The sequence below is a fragment of the Poecilia reticulata genome, chromosome 5, assembly GCF_904066995.2.
Source record: "Poecilia reticulata chromosome 5, P_reticulata-male-v2, whole genome shotgun sequence".
NCBI lineage: Eukaryota > Metazoa > Chordata > Actinopteri > Cyprinodontiformes > Poeciliidae > Poecilia > Poecilia reticulata.
The window spans coordinates 20,574,996-20,599,225 of record NC_088834.1 but is presented as its reverse complement, the minus strand read 5'-3'; the positions used below and the strand labels follow the sequence as shown (position 1 = coordinate 20,599,225).

Genomic DNA, 24,230 nt, shown 5'->3' with positions numbered 1-24,230 from the left:
TGTTATTCCGTTTGCTTTTCTGTTTTTAAAACATTTGCAAAATACTCAACGTTTTATTTTTTTTTTTTTGTCATAATGGAGTATTTTTGTGTAGACTTTTTAGGAAAGAGATTAACTTTATTGTAATCGATAGACTTTATTTCATTTTCAGACGGTTGCTTCAGACAGCCTGGGTCTGTTCTTGCTGTGTTTGCACAGTGAATGTGTGGTTCCCTCTGGGTACTCCAGCTTCCTCTCACAATCCAAAAATACAACCGTTAGCTTCATTTGTGTTTGCAAATTGTGAGCGTGTCGCCCGTGGCTCCAGCCCACTGTGACTCTGCAAAGATACCTGGGTTTAATTAATAAAAAATACCATCGTCAATCACATTATAGCTGATCTAAGGATAAAAGTATAAATGTGTGTCACTTTTGAATAATCCAGTGTAGGTATTGTCCTGTTAATGTTCTTTAAAACACCCTGTGCCTCAACAAAAGAACATTAGGAAACCTTTAAAACACAACTTCAAAGTTTCACAATTCACCACTTCCTGGTTTCTGCTTAAGTAAAAACTGAACAGCCAGTTTCGATCACTTTCCAACCAAAAGTGAACATTATTTCATAAGAAGACCCGCATGTGCATAAAAGCATGAAATTAATGCATTTTCGTCGTAGCAGCATAAACTGAAAAATTTGGAAAATCCAGCCTCCAATGTTAATACTTTGACTCCTTCGTCAAACATTTCTATTTTAGCAAATTATTATTATTATTATTATTATTATTATTATTATTATTATTATTATTATTATTATTATTATTTATTTATTTTTTATTTTTTAAACCAAATTAATGGTCACACAATTATCAGCACCCGTGGCGTCAATACTTTCTAAAACCCTCACGCAGCTGAGCACTCAGAACCTACAAAGTTTCACAAGTTTCTATCGAGATTCTCCACAGTCTCAGGAGCGCCGTCCTGCTCTCTTCACAAGTCTGCAGACTGAGAATATCATAGAAGAAGAGATTTTATGTTGATTTGACAATAATGAAAAAGTTTGGAATATTTTCCCTGGTGAAATGAAGGCTTAACTCCAATTATCACCGTCTTCATCAGAAGTATGTTTTTCTCTCACTTAGTGGGCAGTGTTTTAACAATTTTCGTCATTGCCCAAACTAGGTGGGTGTTATTTTTTTGACAAGTCTGCAGTATTAGTCACTATGTTCTAACAGGCCTAGTTAATCACATGTATTACGGAAAGATAAGCACATTTCACTCTAAAACATGAAACCAAACAGGTTTCTTAACGTCATGCAATCATGCATGCAGAGTTATTTTACCCACAAGGATGATCTTTAGGTTTTATTGGAATGCAGAGTGGCTCATAACGTAATCACACGTTAAACTAAAAAAATTGCCCATGTCAAATGAAAATTTGACATGGGCAAATAATCTCTTAGATTATAATTATATAATCTAAGAGAAATTTAGTTTGCTGCTTTTGCAGCAGCGTGGCAAGCAAATTCAAGGTGGCAGCGTTAATCATAAACCTAAATTTAAAAAATAAAAATGGAATCTCCATCCGTCCGTCCGTCCATCCATCCATCCATCCATCCATCCATTTTCTTCCGCTTATCCGGGGTCGGGTCGCGGGGGCAGCAGCTTCAGAAGGGAGGCCCAGACTTCCCTCTTCCCAGCCACTTCTTCCAGCTCCTCCGGGGGAACCCCAAGGCATTCCCAGGCCTTGGGGCTCCAGCATGGAGGGATTATGTCCTGGGTCTTCCCTGGGGCCTCCTCCCGGTGGGACGTGCCCGGAACACCTCACCAGGAGGCATCCTGACCAGATGACCGAGCCACCTCAACTGGCTCCTCTCGACTTGGAGGAGCAGCGGCTCTACTCTGAGTCCCTCCCGGATGACCCTTCTCACCCTATCTCTAAGGGAGAGCCCAGCCACCCTGCGGAGGAAACCCATTTTGGCCGCTTGTATCCGTGATCCGTGACCCAAAGCTCATGACCATAGATGAGGGTGGGAACGTAGATCGACCGGTAAATCGAGAGCTTCGCTTTTTGACTCAGCTCTCTCTTCACCACGACGGACCGGTACAGCGCCCGCTTCACGGCAGACGCTTCCCCAATCCGCCTGTCGATCTCCCGCTCCCTTCTTCCCTCATTCGTGAACAAGATCCCAGATACTTAAACTCCTCCACTTGAGGCAGGACGACCCCCCCAATAAATAACAGAAGGCACTCTACCCTTTTCCGGCTCAAGACCATGGCCTCGGATTTGGAGGCACTGAGCCTCATCCCGGCCGCTTCACACTCGGCCGCAAACCGTTCTAGTGAGAGCTGCAGATCACGTTCCGATGAAGCCAACAGAACCACATCATCTGCAAAAAACAGAGATGCAATCCTAAGGTCACCAAAACGGATCCCCTCAACACCTCGGCTGCGCCTAGAAATTCTGTCCATGAAAATAATGAACAGAATCTGTGACAAAGGGCAGCCTTGGCGGAGTCCAACTCTCACCGGAAACGAGCCCGACTTACTGCCGGCAATGCGGACCAGACTCTGACACCGGTCATACAGGGACCTGACAGCCCGTATCAAAGGGTCCGGTACCCCATACTCCTGGAGAACCCCCCACCGGGCCCCCCAAGGGACACGGTCGAACGCCTTCTCCAAGTCCACAAAGCACATGCAGACTGGTTGGGTGAACTCCCATGCTCCCTCCAGGACCCTGACTTACAGTAACAAAAATAAAACATTGCATGAGGAAACTTTAAAAGACAGAGACTTTCATTTAAGTATAATTACATCACATGTTCACTCTCCCGATCAACACCTTTGTCTAGTTTCTACATCTGTGTAATCTTTATATTTGGTATATAAGGATTAATTGTTGCCCAGTGCAACATTTGTTGAATGTACCAGATGAAAACTGATATTTTTGAAACTATGTTTGTTTTCTTGTTTTTTACTTCTATGGTTTCTTGTCCTGTTACAATTTGAGATAATTTCCTCGCCAAGAACAGACACAACATATGGAGATTTTAACAGTGGAAAAAATCCTGCCGTCACATAGGTTTCCATTAGATGGCATCGCTGTCTGGAAGTTTTTAAAAAATTTTTTATGATTATTACATTTACTTAGCGCCTTTCAATAATAATAATTAAAAAATCCTTAGCAACATAATTAAAAAAGGAGGTAATGCTGCTGAGGACAGAGACTCACTAACTGATAACCAGATAATCAATTCTCCCTGCATTCAGTCATATGTGTGTGTTGTTGATTTTAACGTGTTGAATTTAAAGGGAGTAATTTTATTGGAGAATAATTTCCAACATAATTAAAGATAAATAAATAGCCAGACATGAGCAGTTAATGTGTGAATGGAAGAAACCAAAGCTGCCAAATGAAGTAATCAGCCTTACAGTTTGGGTCAACAGTGACCCAACTCAACTCTTATTTTCTATTTCTTCATCTGATTCAATATCACAAGTTTTCTTCTTTTAACTTTTTTGTCATTTATTATCATCGTGCATCCTCACTGGATTTCTTTCATTCTTATTTCAATAAAGACTAATTAAGCCGCAGTGCCTTTCAAATGCACATCGGTTTAAAAAAAAAGAGAAACATTTAATCAAATTCCAATTGATACTTTTATTGATCTCATATAATACATGTAATTTATCATTTGGTAGAATAAAAAAGTTGCTGAATGGCAGGTTATGAAGAAATCCTCATTCTTATTTCTTTTCAGACATTATGAGTAAGCAGAACATCTCAGGAACAGGTTTGCCCACATGCTTCAGAAACAACACGCATACATTTAAGAGATAGAGGAGGAGACCCACTGTGTTGTCCTGCATTAAAAAGAGAAACTACTGCAGGAACCTGGGAGTGCTGTCTGGACTATGCATGTAAAGGATGAGAGCTATCAGCAAGAATGGCTTTAGTTTTCCTCATGATCTGCTTATCGAACGGTTCTGTAAGTGAACATTGTTCAACTCCTAAGATCTTATTACTTGTATGTATTACTCTGCGAAGGGCTTATTTTTTTTTTACCTTAAACTAACATTTTCTGACCAACAGAGAGAAAAAGTCAACACACATTCAATATATGATCTATAAAATAGGATCATCATTGACTCATCAACCTGAAACTTTTCAAGCTTTCTTAGACAAAACAATCTTTGCAGGTACTCTGATCATTTTAACTTATTATCCAAAATAGTCCCAAGATATTTGTAGTTTTCTACTGTCTGACCTTTAACTGCTGCTTGATTTGTGTTATGGGGCTTCTGTCTAAAATCAAAGCACATGTCCTTTGTTTTTTGTGCATTTAATAAAAGAAAAGCATTCTCATACCAGTCTGCACTACACTGCTTTGATAAAATAGCGTGATACAGGAAAATGCAACCTGGCGTTAGCATGTGCCTCTCTCATGCTTTGGTTATTCTGAACTATGTAGTTATACTGCGACAGGTTTAGGCTGCTGGAGGAGAAACTCTCCACTTTTCCTCACTTTTTGTGCTACTGCTCCCCAATCTGCATTATTTTCTGCTATTTCATCTGTCAACTTTGTTTTCTCTCAGTTTTTTTCTCTCTCCATAGAAGCTGCATCTAGATTATAATTTTGTTTGGCTTCCTGGTGGGGGAGCATCAACTGAGATGATGCTGCCAACAACTAAACAGTCTCCGTCTCCTGCTTTTAACTTTTCACTTTCCTTTAGCATAGAAAGTACAGTTGTGCTAGTTCTTCTGTGTCTTTCTGTGCATCTGCTCTGTTTGCTCAGACTCCCAGTCGGTTGTGTGACAGACGGCTGCCTGTACCGAACCGGGTTCTGCTGGAGTTTTCTTCCTGCCATTCGCCGCATGACTTCTCCTTCTCTCTTTTTGACTTTCGTCCTGTATTGCTACTGTTGAATGAAGGCCACACCGGCGCCACGAAAACTTAAATCACTTTTGTAAAAAGTGAAAATAAAACTGTAAACATAAATATGCAAATATCAGCAGGCATGATATTTTAGATTTGCAAATAACTGAAAGCACCAGCAGAAAATGTAAACACATATTAGGTTTGCTGGAAACAGCGATGGTTAAAGACTATAATGGATCTGAAATAATTTTCCTCTGCACTGATGCAGCAGCTGGTCCCTGAAGGAGCTCTGATGAAGTGGGAGTCGTTGTCCATTATTGTCTCCCATCACCTGCACTGGGGTCGAGGGTCATCCTAGGACAGAGCCGACATTCGTGATGAGCTCATCTAAGCGTTTCCTCTCAGCTGTAGATAAGTTGCTGCCTCAGCACACACCACAGAAGATGGCTGATGCCACCACACACTCAAAAGGGAGCATACTAAAATCTACGTTCTTCTTTTTAAAAGGCTAACTACAGCAAATTTCAAAGTTACTATTAACTTTGCCTCATTGTCAGTTTAATGTCACGTTTCTAAATCAGACAAGTGTTTCAAAAATGTTTACATGTTTAATTTACTGGTAAATCATTTGAAAAGTCACTCAGATTGTTTACTTTCACTCTTGAAATGCAGCCTCTTTGCTGCCCTCAGCAAACAAAAAACCCACTAAAGGAAATGGATCACATGCTAGATTTAAAAGAAAGAAAGTACAATTGGACCAGATTGTTTTAGGTTTCATTTCTCTCTCATTTTAAAAGTGAAAAAAACAACAACAACAACAACAACAACAACAACATTGCAGTCAGAAAATCTAAGTTAGAAGGGAGTTGCAATTGTTTTTGGTTGTATTTTTTATGGTTTTATTTGAACAGTTTTGTGTTTTAGCAATACAATCTTCCTGAAAGCCTAAAGTTCAGCAACACTTAAAGTCTCTGGCTTGGTTTTGTTGTGCATGAGGCAGCGCTGCTAAAATAGCAGTCAGACACTTTGGGAGCCAACATACTTCCACAAAATCCGCACGTCATTCATGGCACCAAGGGGTTCAGAGCGTCAGACTCTAGCGCCCCCTGCTGGACTGATGTGAGTCTGTCTTACTTGGAAATTTGTTGAGTATGGAAAACTCTATAAAACCAACGCTACTGGTTAAAAGCTTTATAACACTCAAAATTATTATTTCAATTCAAGTTTTTTTTTTTCATTCAAGCCCAGGAGCTTGAAATGACACAAACGTAAGTGGTGAACTGAACCAAAAAATAATGTACATTTCAGAATTGTACAATAAGATATTTTTCAGGGAATACAAAATTTAATTTAATTTAATTTAAATTTAAAACTCACTTTAAATTTAAAGTTGAAAGCTGGTGCTAGTAATTCCAGGTGGTCCAAACTTTCAGGATGACTTTATAACCTCATAAAATCAGTGTTGGCGCAAACTACTCCCCCCAGATGAGCATCTGCTGAACAGCGCTGCAGAAGGTAGCCTGTTGCTACAAAAACAGAGGGAATAAGGCACTGATCAATGGAAGAAAGACCAACGTAACACTTAGAGATGTACATTGTGGAAAACAAAGTTAAGGAGTCGGTGAAGACTCAGAAACTGGGCATACTCTGACAGGAAGAGGTCTGGCAGACCAAAAGCCACAACTGATTCAGAGGGCAAGTTCTTAGAGTAAGCAGCTTGTTGATGGGCAGCTCACAGAGATAAACTAACAGTGACAGTGGGAAGCAAGTCTCAGTTTCAACTGTGAAGAGAAAACTTCAGACTACAGGTTTGCAGCAACAAAAACAAAACATTAAAAATCATATCAGACTGATAAAAAGAAGCATATCTGCACCATAAAATACCACCATCAGGAGTGGTGAAAAAGAACTGATGAATCATAATTTGACATTTTCAGTTCATCATTCAGGATCATGTACGCTGTGAAGCAGCTGAAAGGATCGTTACACACCGTGGGGCGTCCGCTGTCAAACACGGAGGAGGAAGTGTGATGGTCTGGGCTGTTCTGCTGGATTCAAGGCTGGTCGCTTCTACGTTCATTCTGCAATCTCTGCTTTTAGAAGACAGTGACCCAAAAACCTGCCCTAATGGGGTGTTTTAAAACATTTAACAGGTCGTGGATATTTTACTCATGTTCCTTACTCATGGTCATTCTTCAAAGAAGTTACAGCTGTGGAAAAAATTGAGAGACCACTTAAGATGATCACATTCTCAGATTTTTACTTTTTATAGGTTTATGTTTGAGTTGAATGAACATTGTTCTTTTATTCTATGAACTACTGAACTCTGAAATTCCAAGCAATTTTTTTTGATTTATTAGCAGAAAATGAGAAATGGTGAACATAAAGAAAAAGAAGCAGTCCTGTCAGATCTCAAATCATCCAAGGAAAACAAGTTCAGATTCATTTAGAAACAACAAAACTCATGTTTTAACTCAGTAAGAGTTCAGAAATCAACATTTGGTGGAAGAACCAGGTTTTCAATGGGGTTCAGTGCAGTGGACTCTTAGTTTTATATACTTCTCTCTATACATAAAATGTTAACCGCTTCAAAATTATAAAGTGAGTGTTTTATAAATCAATCAAATCTTGTCACTCTGGTTTTAATACTTATTTATGCAACATATAATACAGTTCAAATTAAATCAGGTTTATTGTTAATATGTAGAAGAACATAAGATAATTGAAATTACTCTCTGTCCCACGATAAGTGCTGCAACGTAAATAAACTATTACAACAATAAATAAAAACATAAACAAGTTAAAATATGTTTGGTTTGCATTTATCCACAGTCTAGCAGGGGTCACCAACCTTTTTTGAGACTGGAAGCTACTTCACGGGTACAGAGTAACACGAACACACTTATTAACATATTAATGTCAGGGAATATATGATCAGAAGTTCTTAGTTCAGAGTTTTAAGTTTGATTCCCTTTTGGAGATTTTCTGTGATTCTAAATTGCCCCCAAGTGACTGAGGATTATTTTAGTAGCACCTGCAGCTGTAGGCTGTGAGTACCTTGAGATTTTCCTTTTCAGGAAATAACATACATTTAAAAAACTTCAGCAGAGCATGTCCATTACAATCTTATATTTATGGGCTTCTCTGCACATCTTTACCAGGGCATTTAATGATTGTGGAGGGTGTTGCATACTAATGTGGAAATCTTTTTTTCTGTGTAGTTGTTGCATTCTTCTTAAAGCCACCAGGTGGCAGTAAATTACAACAAATACTACAAGAAAATTAAAGGGTAGTCATATATTTTATTTATTTATTTTTACAATGGAGTTAAAAGCTTTGTTTTGATAAAAGCTCATTTTACAACTTCACAGAAAAACCTATTAGTAATTTTAATTTCTAAAAATCTATACATCCTTCTAAAAGTCAGCTTCAGACATTCCACCAAAAACACGTGAGAGAACACAAATATATACAGGTTTAAATTAATTCAAGTACGAACACACAGAAATGCGAAACGGCTCAGGGGTAAACGAACGAGTAGCTCTTGTGCGGGTCAGCTTCGTGTTTATGATTTAGATCCCAGTCGCTCCAGCCAGTCCAGCACTGTGCCCAGTTCGCCTACAGCCTTCTGCGCCGCCTGCTGGATCTGCAGCTGCTCAGCGGGAGAAGAGAGCAAAGAGGCTTAGATATGAGCAGAAATGGAAAATCACTAAAGCAATATTATTGTGGCTTAAGCAAACTGATTGGCTGTTTTTAATTGCCTTGCTAATTGATGAAAAATGCCTATGCTGCTTGATTGGTTGATTTCTTTATGGTAGAGGGAGACATTGAGTTGCAAAGTCTTTGCAAAGCTATTTCTTTGCCCTCTGAAACTGAAACCTTCTGCATCTAGCTGTCGTTATGTGAGCTGAGATAAGATCTTTGCATTTTGTACAGAAAGCACACATGGCGCAGCGTACCTTGTCAAAGTTGGCGAGCACCGAGTCAATCGTTCTCTGGGTTTCTTCTCCGCAGTGGCAGTGCTGCGAGAAGGAAAAGGAGTTCAAAGGTCACCAACATGACCCAGAGCTGCGTCTGGTGATGTCGCAGCTGAAACAGGACGGTTAACTTACACATTTATGCATTTCCCTTCTGATGCTGACAAAAGCGTTTGCCAAGGCGCTGGAGCAGCGCTGCTGACTCGGCTGAGAGGACTCGTAGCTGCTGAAGACTCGTTCGACGTAGAAACGCAGCAGGAGGCGCACAAAGCAGCACGTCTGGCCCTCCTGGTGGAGGCAGGCAGGTGTCAGGAGTGAAAGCATTTGTCACTACGTCGGGAAATTAAGAAACAGGATGGAAATGTTCTCATGTGAGAATGCCTGAAGAGCTCACCTGAACGTTCTTCATCAGAGATGCATCCAGAAGTTTCACTCCAATCTCGCCGTCCGCCGATATCTGACATGTAAGGTGAGGAAATTGGGGATTAAAATCTCTCTTAGGCGGCTTCTTCCCATCTAATAAAGAACACTTGAACATGAAGCGAATGACTTCCTGTGCCTGCATCCATGTTACTCTGGATGAGCAGCTGCACTAGCATGAGTGTGTGTGTGTGTGTGTGTGTGCGCGTGCGTGTGTTTTTTGATTAAACTCACCGCATCTGATTTTATCTCAGAGAAGTACTGGTGTAGTTCATGGACGTGAACGTTGGCAGAGCAGCCGTCCATGTGCAGTGTCCGGCTCTCCGCAGGCCCGTTCAGTAAACCCAGGAGGAGGAGGAGGAGCACGGAAGAACTGAGCAGCATCTTCATCACTGTGGTTACCTGCAGGTGAAGCTGAATAGAGACATTTTTGATTTCGCATGTTAAGTCCTGAGCAATGGAAGTTTAAAAGTTGTCTTAAAATGATGAGTTAAGTTAATGTTAAGATATACAATTAACCCTAACACTAAATTAGGCATGATAAAAATTCTTAAACCAACTTTCTGTGTAAAACATCAGGAGTTAGGAGGTAAAACGAGTGCATTTAACTTTAGGGCGCTGTCAGCTTTTACAGTGCATCAACAGGAGAGTATTGTGGGTAAGGACGTAATTTTCACCCATCTTGGCGACACAACATCTTGGCGAAACGCTGCAACGATCGATCAGCAATGACTAGATCCCAGGATGTACGCAGTTACTGCACTACATAGTTATAAAACATCTCGAACATCCCTACGAGATTAAAGAAAACTACACAGAGCCAGTGCAAAGTTCAGGATCAGTCAGCAGGACCCAGAGCAGCAACAGCATCACCTGTGCTCAGACTCACCTGTGTGTTACCTGAGAGAGGATGAGTCCTGGAGAGGATGTGTGTCTCTGAGCCTCCATCCTCTCTGCTCTTATAGTAGACCGAGGGGGTTTTTCGAATCATGTTTCATCTCAAAACGGACGCTGCGGGCGAACACGCCTCTGTTTACTGGACAAGGAAGTGATGCAATTAAAGGAACTCCTCAGTCATGCTATTGTAAAAGAAAATGATAGTGGATAATTGAGGGTTTCCTCCCTTTCTGACGTAAACCCCGTGTCACTGTGGAGAGAAAAAAAAAACTCACTCACTTTCTGTGAATGTGTTCATGAGTCATTCATCAGATTAGACGGTCATCATTTGTTTTGTACATCTGCCTTGTAATCTGCCAGATTATTTGTGGGGGTTTTTTTCTTCTCAGTTTTAGGATGAATTAAGTGCTTGCACCTAAAATTGTCCAGTCGATTGTTTCTTGGAGAATACTGATCATTCCTTCTGCTGCTGAACATCAATAATCCGTCTGTCAGCACCTTTTTTTTTGACCCCTCGAGGTCGAAGTCTTTTACCTCAACACAAGTTAGGCAAGTCGTTTTCAGAAACGCTCGCTAAACCTGCTCATCTATTTGCAGTGACAGAATCCAGTCATAGTTTAAAAAGAAAATGTCTTCAGGGAAGTCAGATGAAAACAGGAATTGCCTGCGTTCTTGGAATAACGTTGAGTCACTGTCTGTTACTACGGGAGTATCTGCACAAAATTCCCGAGGGTCTTTCGAGGTGGAGGAAACTCGTGTCAGCATTTGTAACTGGAAGTACAAACAATTTAAAAGGAAAAGTTCATAGCCTAGGGTTAGTGCTATACAGTAAGTAGCCAGTAGGGGTCATCACAAAGCTGCATGAGCGTGTTGTGTCTCCTGAGAGGAAGAGAAGCGAATGTGTTCACCAGAGAGAAGATCTGGTCTAAAGATTTCTGATCTGTCTACAATCAGAGCAGAAAGAAAGAAAATTCTATGTAGTTAATTTTTTAAAAAGAAATACAAATCTGAAAAGTGTGGCGTGCTTATGTATTCAGCGCCTGTTAATCTAGTAGCTATAAATGAAATCAACCACTTTCCATCAAGACGTCTAAGGAAAACCTTAATCCAGAGCTAAATACAGCCGAGAATCGTTTTGCACGATTCACGTTTCACAGATGATTAGAAGTCAATTTGACTGAGCCTGAATCGTGTTGCTAAGAACATTTTTCAGTTTCCAGTGAAGCTGCTGGAGATATTTTCCCAAAGGACTTGGAGCTCTGGTTGAAGGAGAAGACCTTCAACCAGTACCGCCTCTAGGGGAAGAATACAAATGCATCTCACAGATTTTAGAACCTTATTTGTGAATATCTTCGAAAACTATGCATCCCAATCCCTCCACAGCTTTGTGTTGATCTATTATATGAAAACTGCAATGAAATACACTGAGGCGTTGCTGTAAGGATGCACTGATCAATGCCTGCCACCTGGAAAAGATGTGTTAAAATAAATGCTTATTTTAGGTAGAAAATATCAATGTGTAACCTTTAATTTGAGTGAATATAAGCTCTGGTGTGACTTCAGTTTGCTCTGTTCCGATGAGCCTATGATTAGACTTTTCTTGTGACAAACCTCTCAGGTGGGTTTGGGAGTAACACAAAGGACGAATTATTGAAAATGTCTAGTGCGGCAGAGAGAGTGTCATGCTGTGGGCCTGTTTTTTTTTCCCCAAAAAGCTCTAGGAACTGCGTCAAAGTGCAATGAATCATGGCCTCTTTAAAGTACCTGGAGGTTTTAGAAAGAAAAAACCTGAAACATCTACAAGAAAAGTGAAAATGAGTCAATGATTAGAAAGAACTACAATCCACATTTTCCCTTTCTGCGTGCCTCTGTACTGATGTTCCGCCGTTTTCTGTTTGTTTAATGACTATTAGCATCTATTCAAGACTAAAGTCAAGATGAGTCATGGTTCTGGTACCTGGATGTAAGGGATGGAGCTTCTTCCTGGCTACGCTCACATCCTTCCTGCCACAGACTTCTTCCTGCAGCCTGACTTGAAGAGAGAAGCTTCCTGGAAACGTTTCTGTTTTTAGAAAGAATTACATTTTTTCCCCTTGCCAATTTGGAAGAGCTCATCCCTGCATAATGACTGTACATACATTTGCATAATGTGTTGAGAACATTTTGGGAACTCCAAGGATATAAATACTTCAGCATTTCCTGAAACCCAAATCATAAACATGTTTTATCTCAGGATACTGAACCCAGCAAACTCAAAGGTGGAGAAAATGTATCAGAGCTATGAAACAAAAATTATTAAAGATCAGCTGCATACGAGCAAAGACATTTTATTTTTCAGTATTTGTACAAAGTGCCTTTATACAGAGGAATAACATAAAAGTCTATTAATAGGAAAAACAAAAACATTTTTGCACAGAGCACCTTGGAAACTGAAGGCATTATTCAGGTCTATGCACTGCAATTGTTGGTCCTGAAAGCCGCCCTCCGTAGCAGAGCGGAGGAGCGTCTCCGTAACTTTAAATATCAAATAAATTTAATTTAGGCATTCAGCTGAAAAGGTGAAACTCATATGCAGATTCATTACAAACAGAGTGACATATTCTACATTTTCATGATTGTGTAATTGTAAATATTACATAAGATCAGTAAAAAAAATTAAAAATTCATGGGGAAGGCTGGTGATCTGACAGCTGTTCCTGACACACTTCACCAGAAGGGCAACTCACAAAAGGTCATCGCTAAATGACCTCCAGTGAACTCTGCAGCTCACAGAGTTTGCTATCTAAACATATCGATGGAAAGTTAAAGTAAATTAAGAGTATGGTGGAAAAAAACCTGTTCAAAAGTGGAGGATGGGGATTTGTGGACAGACTGCAGCTTCATCTTTGTGTTAAGGTACTGCTGAACCACGCCACACCTCATTGATGCAGTCATTCATGCAAAAGGAGCTCCAACCAATGATGGATGGGGTTATGACTTAAAGTACATAGACGCACTTTATGCATTAAATACTTTCATGCATTGAATATTGGTTTTTGTTTGCCCTATTTAATATTCATATCCACCCCAAATCCATCCAGAAATATCTTCTTTAGACGTGTAGCTGGGTAATAAATTTGTACAACATATGAGTTCCACTTTTTAGATTGAATTACTGAAATAAATACAAATGTAACTAAATTTAATTTATTAAATGCAGCTGTATGTATTTTATTACACCCGGAGTTGGAGTTTTGCTCATTTAATTAGGATTTTTTTTCTATTTTTTTCTTTTTACTGAATAGATACTAAACCTCCCATGCAAACCATAAGCTAAATGTTCCTATAATCTCTTGTTGCCAGTTTGCGGTCCACTGCTTGGATTCTGGCAGAATGACACTTTCAGTCATTTAAAAAGCAAACTCAAAGCTTTGCAGCTGAGCAGAGTTCCTCTTTCAGTAATGCAACTCCGCAGCTCGTTCAAGCTCGAAACCTTGTGCTCCAGTGAGCGTGCTTTAGCTCGAATTGCCCCGTTGTGCACTGCTGTCGTTTATTCGGTTTTTCGTACGTGTTGCGGGTTTGTGTGAGAAGACGCCCTTCCTCCTAAATGACGACAGAGTGAAGGTGTCTGAAGCACATGATGACATCCATAGGGACGGGGGGATGCAAATGATTCCCGTCCAGACGCAGGTATCTGAGGCAGCAGAACAAAATGCGTCAGCATGTGACCTGACTGCTAGCTCCCGTCCAGAGCTGCTGCAGCACCAGTTCATGTTGACGTGTTGGCCTACCTTAGTCGTGGTACCAGACGGTCGTCAGTCAGGTCGGCCAGCAGGCTGAATGGGCAGATCTCAGTTCCGTTGATGCCTGTCAGTAAACCAAAGTTACAGATGCAAAATAAAAAACTCTTTTTACTATACTTCACATTCACGTATACTTACCTCACATATACTTCACATTTTTAAGCATCGGTGAGTTTACTGAATTGTGGATTGTTGTATTGCTCAGGCAGCTTGTCAGCTGACTCAGCGCTATTTTAAAAATATGATATTTTCTTAATTGAATCCAGAGTCAAATATTTAAGGTGCGTACCTGTTCCATTTAGTCCAGTTTAATCAAACTCTAGTTCGTTTGTCTAGAACAGGGGTGGGCAATCCTGGTCCTGGAGGGCCGGTGTCCTGCAACTCTTAAAGTCTCCCTGATCCAACACACTTGAATCCAACAGTTGAATCTCCTCCTAAGTGCAGTCAGGTTCTCCAGAGTCCTGCTAACGACCTCATTATTTGACTCAGGTGTGTTGAAGTAGAGATGCATGTAAAAGTTGCAGGAGACCGGCTCTTGAGGCCTGGAGTTGCCCACCCCTGGTCTAGAAGGTTCGCTTCGTTTGAGGTGTGAATGCACAACCAAACTCTGATGTGGACCAGAAAAAAATTTGGTCCTAGGTGTTGGTTCAGTTGAAGTGAACTCTGGCGCTGCTTGAATGCATATGTAGATGCAAGCTGACCAGAAATCGCTCCAAAGGCAGAAAGCAGATTATAGCGGAATACATTCCGGGTAAATGCAACCAAAACAAATGTGCAAAGTCTATTGTTTGCAGGGGAAAAGGCTTGTGGTCGTTTGCCAAAGACAAAAGAGAAACTCTATAACCTCTAAAATCTGACACCATTCCAATTTTGTTTATATTTTGTGAAGAAGGAAGTTGTGTCTTCATCTGAGGTTTTTTTTTGTACGTTGTTTCCTTCAGTAGTTATTGGTGCAGTGCCCCCACAGGTGAGGAGGTGGTTCTGCATCTCCTCGCCTATTCGTGTCCAAACCCATTTCCCCAGTGCAGAGTGAAATCAAACTGCACCAGTAATATAATGACACTCGTCCACAGGTGGAAGAGTGTGGAAGGATGGAAGAATGTGGAAGAGTGTCATGCTAATATAATGACACTCTTCCACATGCGGAAGAGTGTCATTATATTAGCACCAGTGAGTAGAAGACCATCACTTACTCTCAATGCTGTTGTGGTTGAGGTGCAGGTGCTCCAGGTGATTGTTGAAGAGGGGAATCACTGTGAGCTGGTTGTGAGCCAGCTGCAGGTCCAGCAGGCTGGTCAAGTTGAACACAGCCTTGGGAACTCCTTTATCGCTCAGCTGGTTGTAGTTGAGCCTCACAAACGCCAGGTGGGTGAAGTCCTTGAAGTAATCTCTGGACAGCACAAGAATGCAGCACATAAACAAAGCTGGTACTCCTCAGCAAATCAGCCTATACTGGCACAAATTTGAGTCGTAACAGCTTTCTACATCTAAATTTAACTTTTTGTTGCATTGAAGGAAACTGCAGAAGGATTTAAACTGCCAAACATATTATGCAGTTTGGAGTTTTTAACGGTTTGAGATAAAAAGTTTGCACTTTTAAATAAAGAGAAACATGCGGAAATACGAATAGCTTTGAATGTAGATTTCTGGTTCATATCTGCAATGTTCAATGTTCCAAACATAAATCTTTCTGACAGCGGCGCAAATCTTAGAAATCTTAATTTCTTTGGCAGCATTTCAGCCCATGTGTGTGGCCAACACTGTCACAGTACACTGGAGTATTTGTGTACACACATGTCCGTTAACCAATGTTTGCATCCTGAGTATTTACTTTGGTATGTCATCTATGCGGTTCTTGTCCAGGAACAGCTGGATGAGGCTGTTTGGCACTCCAGCGGGCATCTTCTTCAAAACGTTGTGCGCCAGGTTGAGCTGCATGAGGTTCTTCAGGTCCTTGAGTGTGTTCTTTCCCAGGCCACTGTCGCTCAGCTGACCGAGAAGACACCACACACTGAAAATCTACTTCTCATAATGCAGTTGGCTCTCCTGCCTGCGCAGGGTGCTAAATGTGGTTCACCTGGTTGTAGTGCAGGTCCAGCAGAGTCAGGTTCTCCAGCTTGGTGAAGGCACCAGCGGGGATCTTGGAAATGTGGTTTCTGTCCAGACGAAGCTGCTCCAGACTTGTCGGGAGGCCTGACGGTACTTCATTCAGCTGGTTCCTCTGGACATAGAAATACAGCAGACCCGGGATCTTCTCAAAGACCTGCAGACATGGGGCACAGATTGGCATTTTAAACCAGTTTTTCAGATTTTTAGAGGCTTTAAAAGACAAAAAACCGTCTGACAAACCTGTTTGTCTATTTTCTGGATGCGATTGTTTGCCAGATTGATCCAGCGGACCTCAGTAGCATTGTTAAAGGCCTCAGCAGTGAGCTCAGAGATGTAGTTGTTCTGTAGGTACAGGTAGTGAGTTCTGAATGGGATGACCGGGACCACACGGATGTTCCGGTTCTCACAGTTGAGAGAATTTGGGTAGCTTGGGAGACATAAACACTCTCTGGGACAATCAGAGTAGATGGAGGGTGGGCCGAGGATGGGTGGAGGGAAATCTGTGGGCTCCTGGGGTTCAGGCACGGATGGCTCCACATGCTTGGGGACAAAAGGCTTCCTGGTGGTGGTTGGACGCCTGGTAGGCTTCTTTGGTCGCGGTCTCTGGGCGAAGACTGCTCCCATTAAGAGGAACAGGAGCAATGAAGAAATAAGTCCCACACCAGCCTTCATTGTCCTACAAGAGAGCATGAAAGAGAACCTCGTTGTTTTTTTAAGTAAAAAGCACAATATTGCATCAAGCAAAGAGATAAAAAAAATCACTTCTGTTCAATTATCTTTAATTCTGCAAAGGAGGTTTTGAAGTCATAATTTCCTAAGAGAAAATGGATTAGTTATTATCCTATTAATTGTTGGGACAAGGATGGGTTTAATTCATGTTAAATCATGAATTAACGTGAAAGAACATGATATTGTTGCAAACCTGATTACTGTCAGAGTTGCAGAATCAAGAAATCTCTTAAATTTAATCTGTCTGACATCAGGACTAGGCTCAAAGGTCACACATTAAAAACCTGTCATGCTTCAGGCTAAAGAAAGTCAAAAACAGACAAGAAATCAAACCGCCGACTATCTGTCTTGAAAGGAATACAAAACCATTTCCGAGCTGTATAAGTTCATCAAACCACAATGAGCATCATCAGTGGAGAAAACATGGATCTGTGGAGAACAAAAATGACTCCAACAGAATATTAGCGACTCATCCAGAAGTCACAAAACAACCCAGAACATCTAAATCGCTTCAGTCCTGCCGAGCCTCATTTGATCAGACGTCATGACGAGAACGGTTTAAAAGGCCTCACAAGGCAGAGTTCAAAAGCCAAAACTACTGCTGGTTTTCTGCCCACATCTAACTGTGACATGAAAGCAAAAAGGAGAAACCTAAAGAGACAAACTATTTTTACAGCACTCTTATGTGACTGACAAAACTGGAAGGTTTATTTGTCTATTACAGAATTTATTTGTGGAAAAATACCAGACGCTCTTTACTGGAAGGATGAATTAGACTTTCATAACCAACACCGGCTCTGCACAGCCAGCAAGCAGCAGGAAGATTTATTCTCCTGAGCTGCATTTAAAACCACCTCTCAGGTGACTATTGCTGGTCTTTTCCAATGCATAATTTATGAAAATGTAAATGTATTTTGCTGGCGTTGCCTTTGAAATCACGCATAACACCTGGAGAAACTATTTGCTCCTCAGTACAAGTCGAGCTGAATGCCAGAGATCTGAATTAGATAAACTTTCAAAAGCAGTGAAATCCTTCAGTGAATCTGGGATCTTGTTTGGGTGCATAGAGAAAAAAGCCAGACTGACTAACACAAAACAGACAAGCAGAATAATTTACACAATTATCCACGTCTTTGTTATGAGAAGAGGATATTCTGAAATAACTCACTCGTTGAATCTGAATAAAATTTTGTTCAAACGTTTAAAACCTTAGAATTTATCTCTTAATTATCATGATCATGATCTGTTATTTGGTTCTGCAATTCAGCGCCGCAAGACTCGACTTTCTTACTTCGATTTTCGTTTGGTGATTAACTTTTTGTGCTTTGGAAAACAAATGACTAAATCTTCCCTTTGCAACCTTTATTTAAGGCGCCTGTTGCAGTAAATGATGTCACTGTTGATTTGTTGTTGCAGTTTTTGCCCCCAATTTATTCTGAGTTCATTGTTTTCAGCATCTCAGGCTTGGAAAATACTGTGACGTTGCTCTTTTATTGCACGTGGGACAGAAGCGTATTTATTTCAGGCTCCCCGAAAACTGGCTTTATTAGAGGAGTTTAAGGTCAAATATTTTCATTTTGTTCTTGCAGAGAAAGAAGACGGTTGCCATACTTGACTTTCAGTGTTTTTTTTTTTATCAGCTTTGAAGTTCATAACTCCTTGGCAAGAAGATTTTCTTCCCTTTGCTTGGATTCCTCGCGTGCTGCCAGGTTCTGAGTCCTAACTAAAATCATACTGTTTCTCCCTCCACTCCATGTGACTGCTGATTTCCACACTTCTTCCTCACACATCAGCTTTGATCTTCAGCCATCATCAAATCTCAAAGACTTTCCTGTTTCAGTTCTGTGACAGACTATGGCCGGGTGTGAGTTAATTTTCCAAAACATATCCTAATTATTTAGGAATAGTACTAGTGTGTTATAACATTTACTGTAAGGAATTGAGCTGGGTCATTATGAGAGCTGAAATGTCTTCACTTTATAGTGAAGGATAAAACTGGGTGTTTTGTTTTTGTTGTTTTTTTGTGTCAAATTTCAGTAAATTCTTAAAGAAGATCAGATAATGATACATAAAATGCTGCAAAAAAAAAAGAATAAAATCTGCAAATCTACATCGTCCAGAGGGAAGACTGTGGTGGGCAAATTTAAAGACATTAATGTAGGTACACTATTGAATAGAATAGAATAGAATAGAATAGAATAGAATAGAATAGAATAGAATAGAATAGAATAGAATAGAATAGAATAGAATAATCCTTTATAAATCCCACAGTGGGGAAATTAACTTGTTAGAGCAGTACAGTAACAAAATATATCTCATTGAATATAAAATAACCAAAAGAAGAACTTATTCATTTATATGTACATTTCCTAACTTTAGCTCACGTGTAGGTAGCCTAAATAATTTAAATCTGCTAAGCTATTTGCTCCTTAATGACCAGATAAAAAAAACAAGTCCTTGTGATAAGAGTGGTTTAAAATAATTAGTCTGCTTGCATGAGGGAATCTTTGCTGCAGATTCTTCTTCGACACACCCAGTTTTCCTTTTCAGCAGCAGAACAGAGTGGGAGGATTTTTAAAGGGTAATGTAACCCCTGATCTTTAGAAATATAGTTTACAGATGTGGAAACAAGCTCAGCTGTGTGCAGGAGGAACACAATCATCTACAAAATCTGATTCAATGAAGGGACTCAGCTTACACAGAATGGGTGTGCAGAAGTATTTTTAACGAGCAACATCCTGGACAGGCAAAGACGCCCTGCTGGAAATAATCACCACAAAACGTTAAGGACAAATCTCCAACTCTGAGGCACCAATGATTCCTGATCGCATTGGCTTTGGAAAACTGCCCAGATTTTTTAGACTTCATGTCAGTGAAGTGATGAAGTGGAGGATCCAAAAGGAGGCAGGCTGATTAAGTAGAGCAATGCATTTATTTTAACCAAGGAAGAAACTACTTATCCAGTGAGGTTTTAACCTTCACAAAAATGTTGTGTAGGTTCAGTAATCAAAGTATAATTATTTAAATCATTACAGTTTGATCAGTCTAAAGATAATCACAAAGTTAATGTTTTTCAAGTAACTTGATTTGAAAATTCAGTTTCGTGAAAAAAATTGAATGTTGCATAAACTCACTGAAAGCAATTCTGAAAACAAGTTTTGATACAGAAATGCTACGCCTATATGAGGAAGACTGCTAAGCACCTTCCATGACGAGGATACGGCAAAAAAAGTTACTGCGACAGAACAGAACAGAGTGTCGTATCTGAACAGTTCATCTGAAAGTTAACAGGAAGCAAAAACTGTGGCAGTCCTCGCTGCTGCGGCAAGAGGATTAATTACAGCCTTTAGTGAAGTCTATCCAAGATTTTGAAATGATCCACAAAATGTGAACTGGAGTTATCCCTTCACTTGTACACTGACTTATCCAGGAAATGGGTGACAAGTGTTGAATTAATTGTTTTCCTTCTGAGGAAACAGCAAAATCGTCTCACCTGAGCAAAGGAGCAATAGATGGTACTGCTTCAGTGTTACTTTAGTGAATTTCAAATTTCACTTGGAAATCAATATCCCAAAGTCTGGAAGAAGAGTGACTCCAAGCTGCTGGAGGTCCAGATTAAAGTTTCCACAATCAGAGATGATTTAGAAAGACGTGTCATCTGCTGTGTTGATCCACTTTATCAAGTTCAAAGTCAGAATGAATTGTCAGAGCACTTCGAACCTCTGCTGACATGCCTCGTGGAGTTCCTGGTTTTATTTTCCATCAGGACTTGCTGCCAAAAGTAGTCATTTCTGGGTTTATGATCATGGTATGACAGTGTTTGGTCAGAAGCTGGTCCGATCCAGAAACGAGAACACAAAAAGAGTCTATGGAGTCAAGAGGAAGATGAGAGACAGCAGGAGCAGCGCTCCAGATGAGCTGAAAAATATTTGTGTTTGTATTTTCACAAATATAATGAAACTCAAACTGTGTTGTAATGAATCTCCCTTCATCAGCGTCTTGAAGATTTAGAGTAAGAGTGACCTACTCATCACTTTACTTATTTTGTTTGGTTGGACTCTGTGGTTTATCAAGGTATTGCCTGCATGAATATTTTACTGTTATCTACTGAGATGATAAAATGCAGCCGACATTTCTTAAAGACCATAGAAACATCATGTTAACTTCTGGCTGTGTAGGAAACCTGCAGCGCCCTGCAGCTGCAGCATTTCTTGCAACATTTAGTGTGTACAACACAGAAGTTGCTCACACTAAGTGTGAAAACCAGAAATACAATCAAAAACCAATCAAAAGAAGAATGACGCTGGAGACCGAGACAAATAGAAAGAAGCTAAACTCAAGGAATAAAACATAATAGCAAAACAAAAAAAACAAATTAAAGGGAAATTAATGGAAAACAAAACAAGGTCCCACAAAAACAAAATGACTGACACATCACATAAACATCACACGGCAGGAATGAGGTTCTGATCCAGAGGCTCTGCCTGAAAAAACACATCTGAAGTTTCCTGTGTTCCCTGGCGTTGCCCTTCCTTTTTCCCTCTCAGAGCTTCACAGCCCTTTAGTTTGAAACCAGAACCAGCATTCTGTCCCCTGTTTCTGCTATTCTGTGTGGAGAAATCTGGCAAACACTTAAAAACAGTGAGTGTCAAAGAGGCTTGATTCATTGCTATGTTATGTGTCGCCTTGATAAGTAAGTCTGACTGAAAAACACGCGATTTGAACTTGGAGGACTATGTTCTTGGCGTCCATTAAGCATGAATCATATGGCAAACCATCTAAGCAAACAGTAACTGGAGACTAAAATGTCACTGAATGGGTCATTCTAAACTCTTTTTTCCGCAAAGTCATGTTTTATTTTTTTAAGTAAAATCCAGATTTTTGGAGGAAAAATATCATTTAAAGGCTTTGTTTATATAGAACAGATAAATAATTTCTATGAGCCCTTTTTGACAACAAAAAAGTCTAACTTTGTTTGTTTTAGAAACAGGAAGTGAGTGCCGTATATGGATGAAGGCACGTCATCTGGATCCACAGTTTTTAAAGAGCTACTGTTAAATTTAAAAAATGACAACAAAGGTCAAAAAGATACTTTTACATCCTGAAAATGTTTAACAATTATCTTGAAAAGTACAACATTCTTTAAAACAAAGCAGAAAGGAAACAACTAGAACACCGAGGAGACAGAAGCATGGCGAATTTAATATTTTTCACATAAAAGAAACAAGTTCTTTTACAGAGTTTTACATTCGATGTAAGTACAGAACGTCTGCTGATGTCCAGAGTTCATGTAAAGTCACTAGCCTCCAAAGCCCCATCTGAATGTTGAGGCATGATAATTAACCCCAGCTGTAAGTGCTTTTTTCCCCTGTGCCTGAGCAAATGAAGGGGAGACTGTTTGACATCTGCAGTCTGATTGTACATTAGTGCATTAACATCCTTCCCATCCACCACATGATGCCTCTGAAGTGACATGTTGTTCTCCAGCTAACTGGATACAGACCTGTCATAGACAGTGTCCTCGTAAATAACACATTTAAAACTATTTTACAGTAATGTTGCTAATCCGTATGAATAAAACACAGACTGATCAGGCTTAAAAATATTAGGCTTGCATTTTCACTTCATGAAATGATGGCACAGAGGAGGCTACCCTAGTGAAACAGTTATTGGGATGATCAAAGCAATAATCTTAGAACTGGAGCAGAAATTATTGCACTTTATCAATCTTCTTGTATTTTCAGGATTTTGAAAGACTGTCGTTTGTTTACGAGCTGTCAGTCACCACTGGTGACTCATGCATCAAATGTCACAGAGCTTTTAAAAACGTTGGTAAGGTGCCCGTTTGTTGAGTCTCCAAGCTGTCTCCTCTTTGCTGGATAAATGCATAAACATCACCTTGCTATTAAAAGTCATATCAACAATACAATGCAAAGTCTGGGAAAAAGATTTAAAATTTTATTAAAATTTTGGTCTGACCTGTGAATGCCAAACGTCTCAAAATGTATTTGCATTCAGCAACTAACTTAGTATTGAGGCCATTTTAAAAAAATCTCACATAAAATAGCAAGCAAAATTAACTGGCTTCCGATGTATAAGTCTATCAAACCAAAGATTTAAACATTTGAGTGAGTGCACTCCTGTGTTTTAAGGAATGCCGAAAAAAAAAGCAATTTCAATTAATTTGTTGCACCGGTCACAGTATTTAATAAAAGCTTTTGTCACAGCAGTCCTTAGTAATAAGCTTTGTACCAGCCTCTCTTTTGTTTAGGTCAAGTAGGAATAGTCATTTGCTGGTCCAGAGTCAAGATCAGTACTTTGCCAAAACTCTGGAGCTTTGGACAAGAGACCGAAATTTCTTAGCAGAAATTAATTATCTGACTTTGGCAATTTGTGTGACCAAATGGCTCAGTTATGGTGCTGTTCTAATTGTCCGACTGTGGAATCTAGCTGGTCTCACATAAATAATATAAAACCTTTTAAGGAAAAAACATGAACTATTTGACCAAAATCAGCTACAAAAATAATAAAAAATCAAAAAAACTTTCCATAGCTGACAGCCTGTTGTTCTGTCCAAAGGTTCAGTATGTTTGAACTTTTGCCCTTACTGGCGCCTCTAATGCCAGCATCTTTATTCCAAGAATCAGTGAAGATTGATTTATGTTTACTTTTGAGCATTTTTTTCAGATACTGTTTAATGTAGTTTATCCACCTAGAACATGAAGGATCAGAACAAAATGTGCTTGATTACAAAAAAAACAAAAAAATAGAAATAGAAACTTGCATTCTAAGGAGAGTTCCAGACTATTCCTTTGCACTTTTATAACAGTTTTTGATTCACACCCACCTAGGAGCTACATCCATCTGAAATCAGTCCAAAGGATTTCAAGTCGACGAGTAAAATGCTCCCTTTTCACTGAAGCCTTGAAGAGCCACATCTGCATCATGCAAAGTCAAGGGATCTGCATTTCGCAAAGCTGAAAATCTTCAATTTGCATTTACTTTAATGCAGAAGCAGTCATGCTCACTGACTGATGGGTTAAAAAACTGAGGTGAAGAGGAGTGTGTGGCGGAGTCAAAGTGTCCCTGCAGCTCCCCGGAGGACAGAGCACCACTTTGTATGTTGGAGTGTTTCTATAGAAACCCGCTCAGCTGTTCCTGTGCTAGGATTCAGTCCACAAACATTTCCCTCTGCCCCTCTGCCTCTCCTTCTGCTGCACACACAAAACACTCCTGACTGCTGCCAACTTTTACTGATTATGATTCCTCATAAAAAATCCCCCCGACTGGACAACAAACAAACTTTCTTACCTGTCTCTGGGACCTGCCCTCTTTTGTCAAGTCACAAGTTAGTGTCTTTACTCCTGTCTGTCTCTCACACTCCTTTGCTACCCCTCCCTCCTTCTCTCTCACTCTCTCTTCCTCTGTTCACTTCCCTCCCCTCTTTCACTCCTTCT

The 24,230-nt window shown here is 40.1% G+C and overlaps 2 protein-coding genes across 3 annotated transcripts; both read right to left on the bottom strand.

Annotated features, from left to right (window-relative positions):
- Positions 1 to 7,958: 7,958 nt before the first annotated feature.
- il19l (interleukin 19 like) lies at positions 7,959 to 12,362 on the bottom strand. Its single transcript, XM_008409241.3, has 6 exons — positions 10,146 to 12,362; positions 9,491 to 9,670; positions 9,231 to 9,293; positions 8,972 to 9,124; positions 8,819 to 8,881; positions 7,959 to 8,511 (listed from the first exon to the last, which is right to left on the bottom strand). Exons 1-6 carry the CDS (start codon positions 10,245 to 10,247, stop codon positions 8,425 to 8,427), a joined length of 648 nt encoding a protein of 215 aa, XP_008407463.2. The 5' UTR covers positions 10,248 to 12,362; the 3' UTR covers positions 7,959 to 8,424.
- A 102-nt stretch (positions 12,363 to 12,464) lies between these two features.
- prelp (proline/arginine-rich end leucine-rich repeat protein) lies at positions 12,465 to 24,226 on the bottom strand. Of its 2 annotated transcripts, none has more exons than XM_008409243.2 (7): positions 24,085 to 24,226; positions 16,285 to 16,720; positions 16,013 to 16,198; positions 15,767 to 15,924; positions 15,129 to 15,325; positions 13,924 to 13,999; positions 12,465 to 13,826 (listed from the first exon to the last, which is right to left on the bottom strand). In XM_008409243.2, the coding sequence occupies exons 2-7, from the start codon at positions 16,714 to 16,716 to the stop codon at positions 13,736 to 13,738; spliced, it is 1,140 nt and encodes a 379-aa protein (XP_008407465.2). In that variant the 5' UTR covers positions 16,717 to 16,720; positions 24,085 to 24,226; the 3' UTR covers positions 12,465 to 13,735. The 2 variants fall into 2 exon arrangements, with proteins under 2 accessions (XP_008407465.2, XP_081463383.1); XM_081607257.1 differs by lacking the exon at positions 24,085 to 24,226 and adding an exon at positions 23,621 to 23,652.
- Positions 24,227 to 24,230: the final 4 nt, after the last annotated feature.

What these genes read in the sequence shown, in the direction of transcription:
- il19l (XM_008409241.3), bottom strand. Translation starts at nt 10,247, where the DNA reads ATGATTCGAAAAACCCCCTCGGTCTACTATAAGAGCAGAGAGGATGGA. An exon ending in CTCTCTCAGGTAACACACAG is followed by an intron (nt 9,671 to 10,145) that starts GTGAGTCTGAGC and finishes GTCTCTATTCAG; the next exon opens with CTTCACCTGCAGGTAACCAC. An exon ending in TGCTCGCCAACTTTGACAAG is followed by an intron (nt 8,512 to 8,818) that starts GTACGCTGCGCC and finishes CCCGCTGAGCAG; the next exon opens with CTGCAGATCCAGCAGGCGGC.
- prelp (XM_081607257.1), bottom strand. An exon ending in TCCAGAAAATAGACAAACAG is followed by an intron (nt 16,199 to 16,284) that starts GTTTGTCAGACG and finishes CCATGTCTGCAG; the next exon opens with GTCTTTGAGAAGATCCCGGG. An exon ending in TGGACCTGCACTACAACCAG is followed by an intron (nt 15,925 to 16,012) that starts GTGAACCACATT and finishes CTTCTCGGTCAG; the next exon opens with CTGAGCGACAGTGGCCTGGG.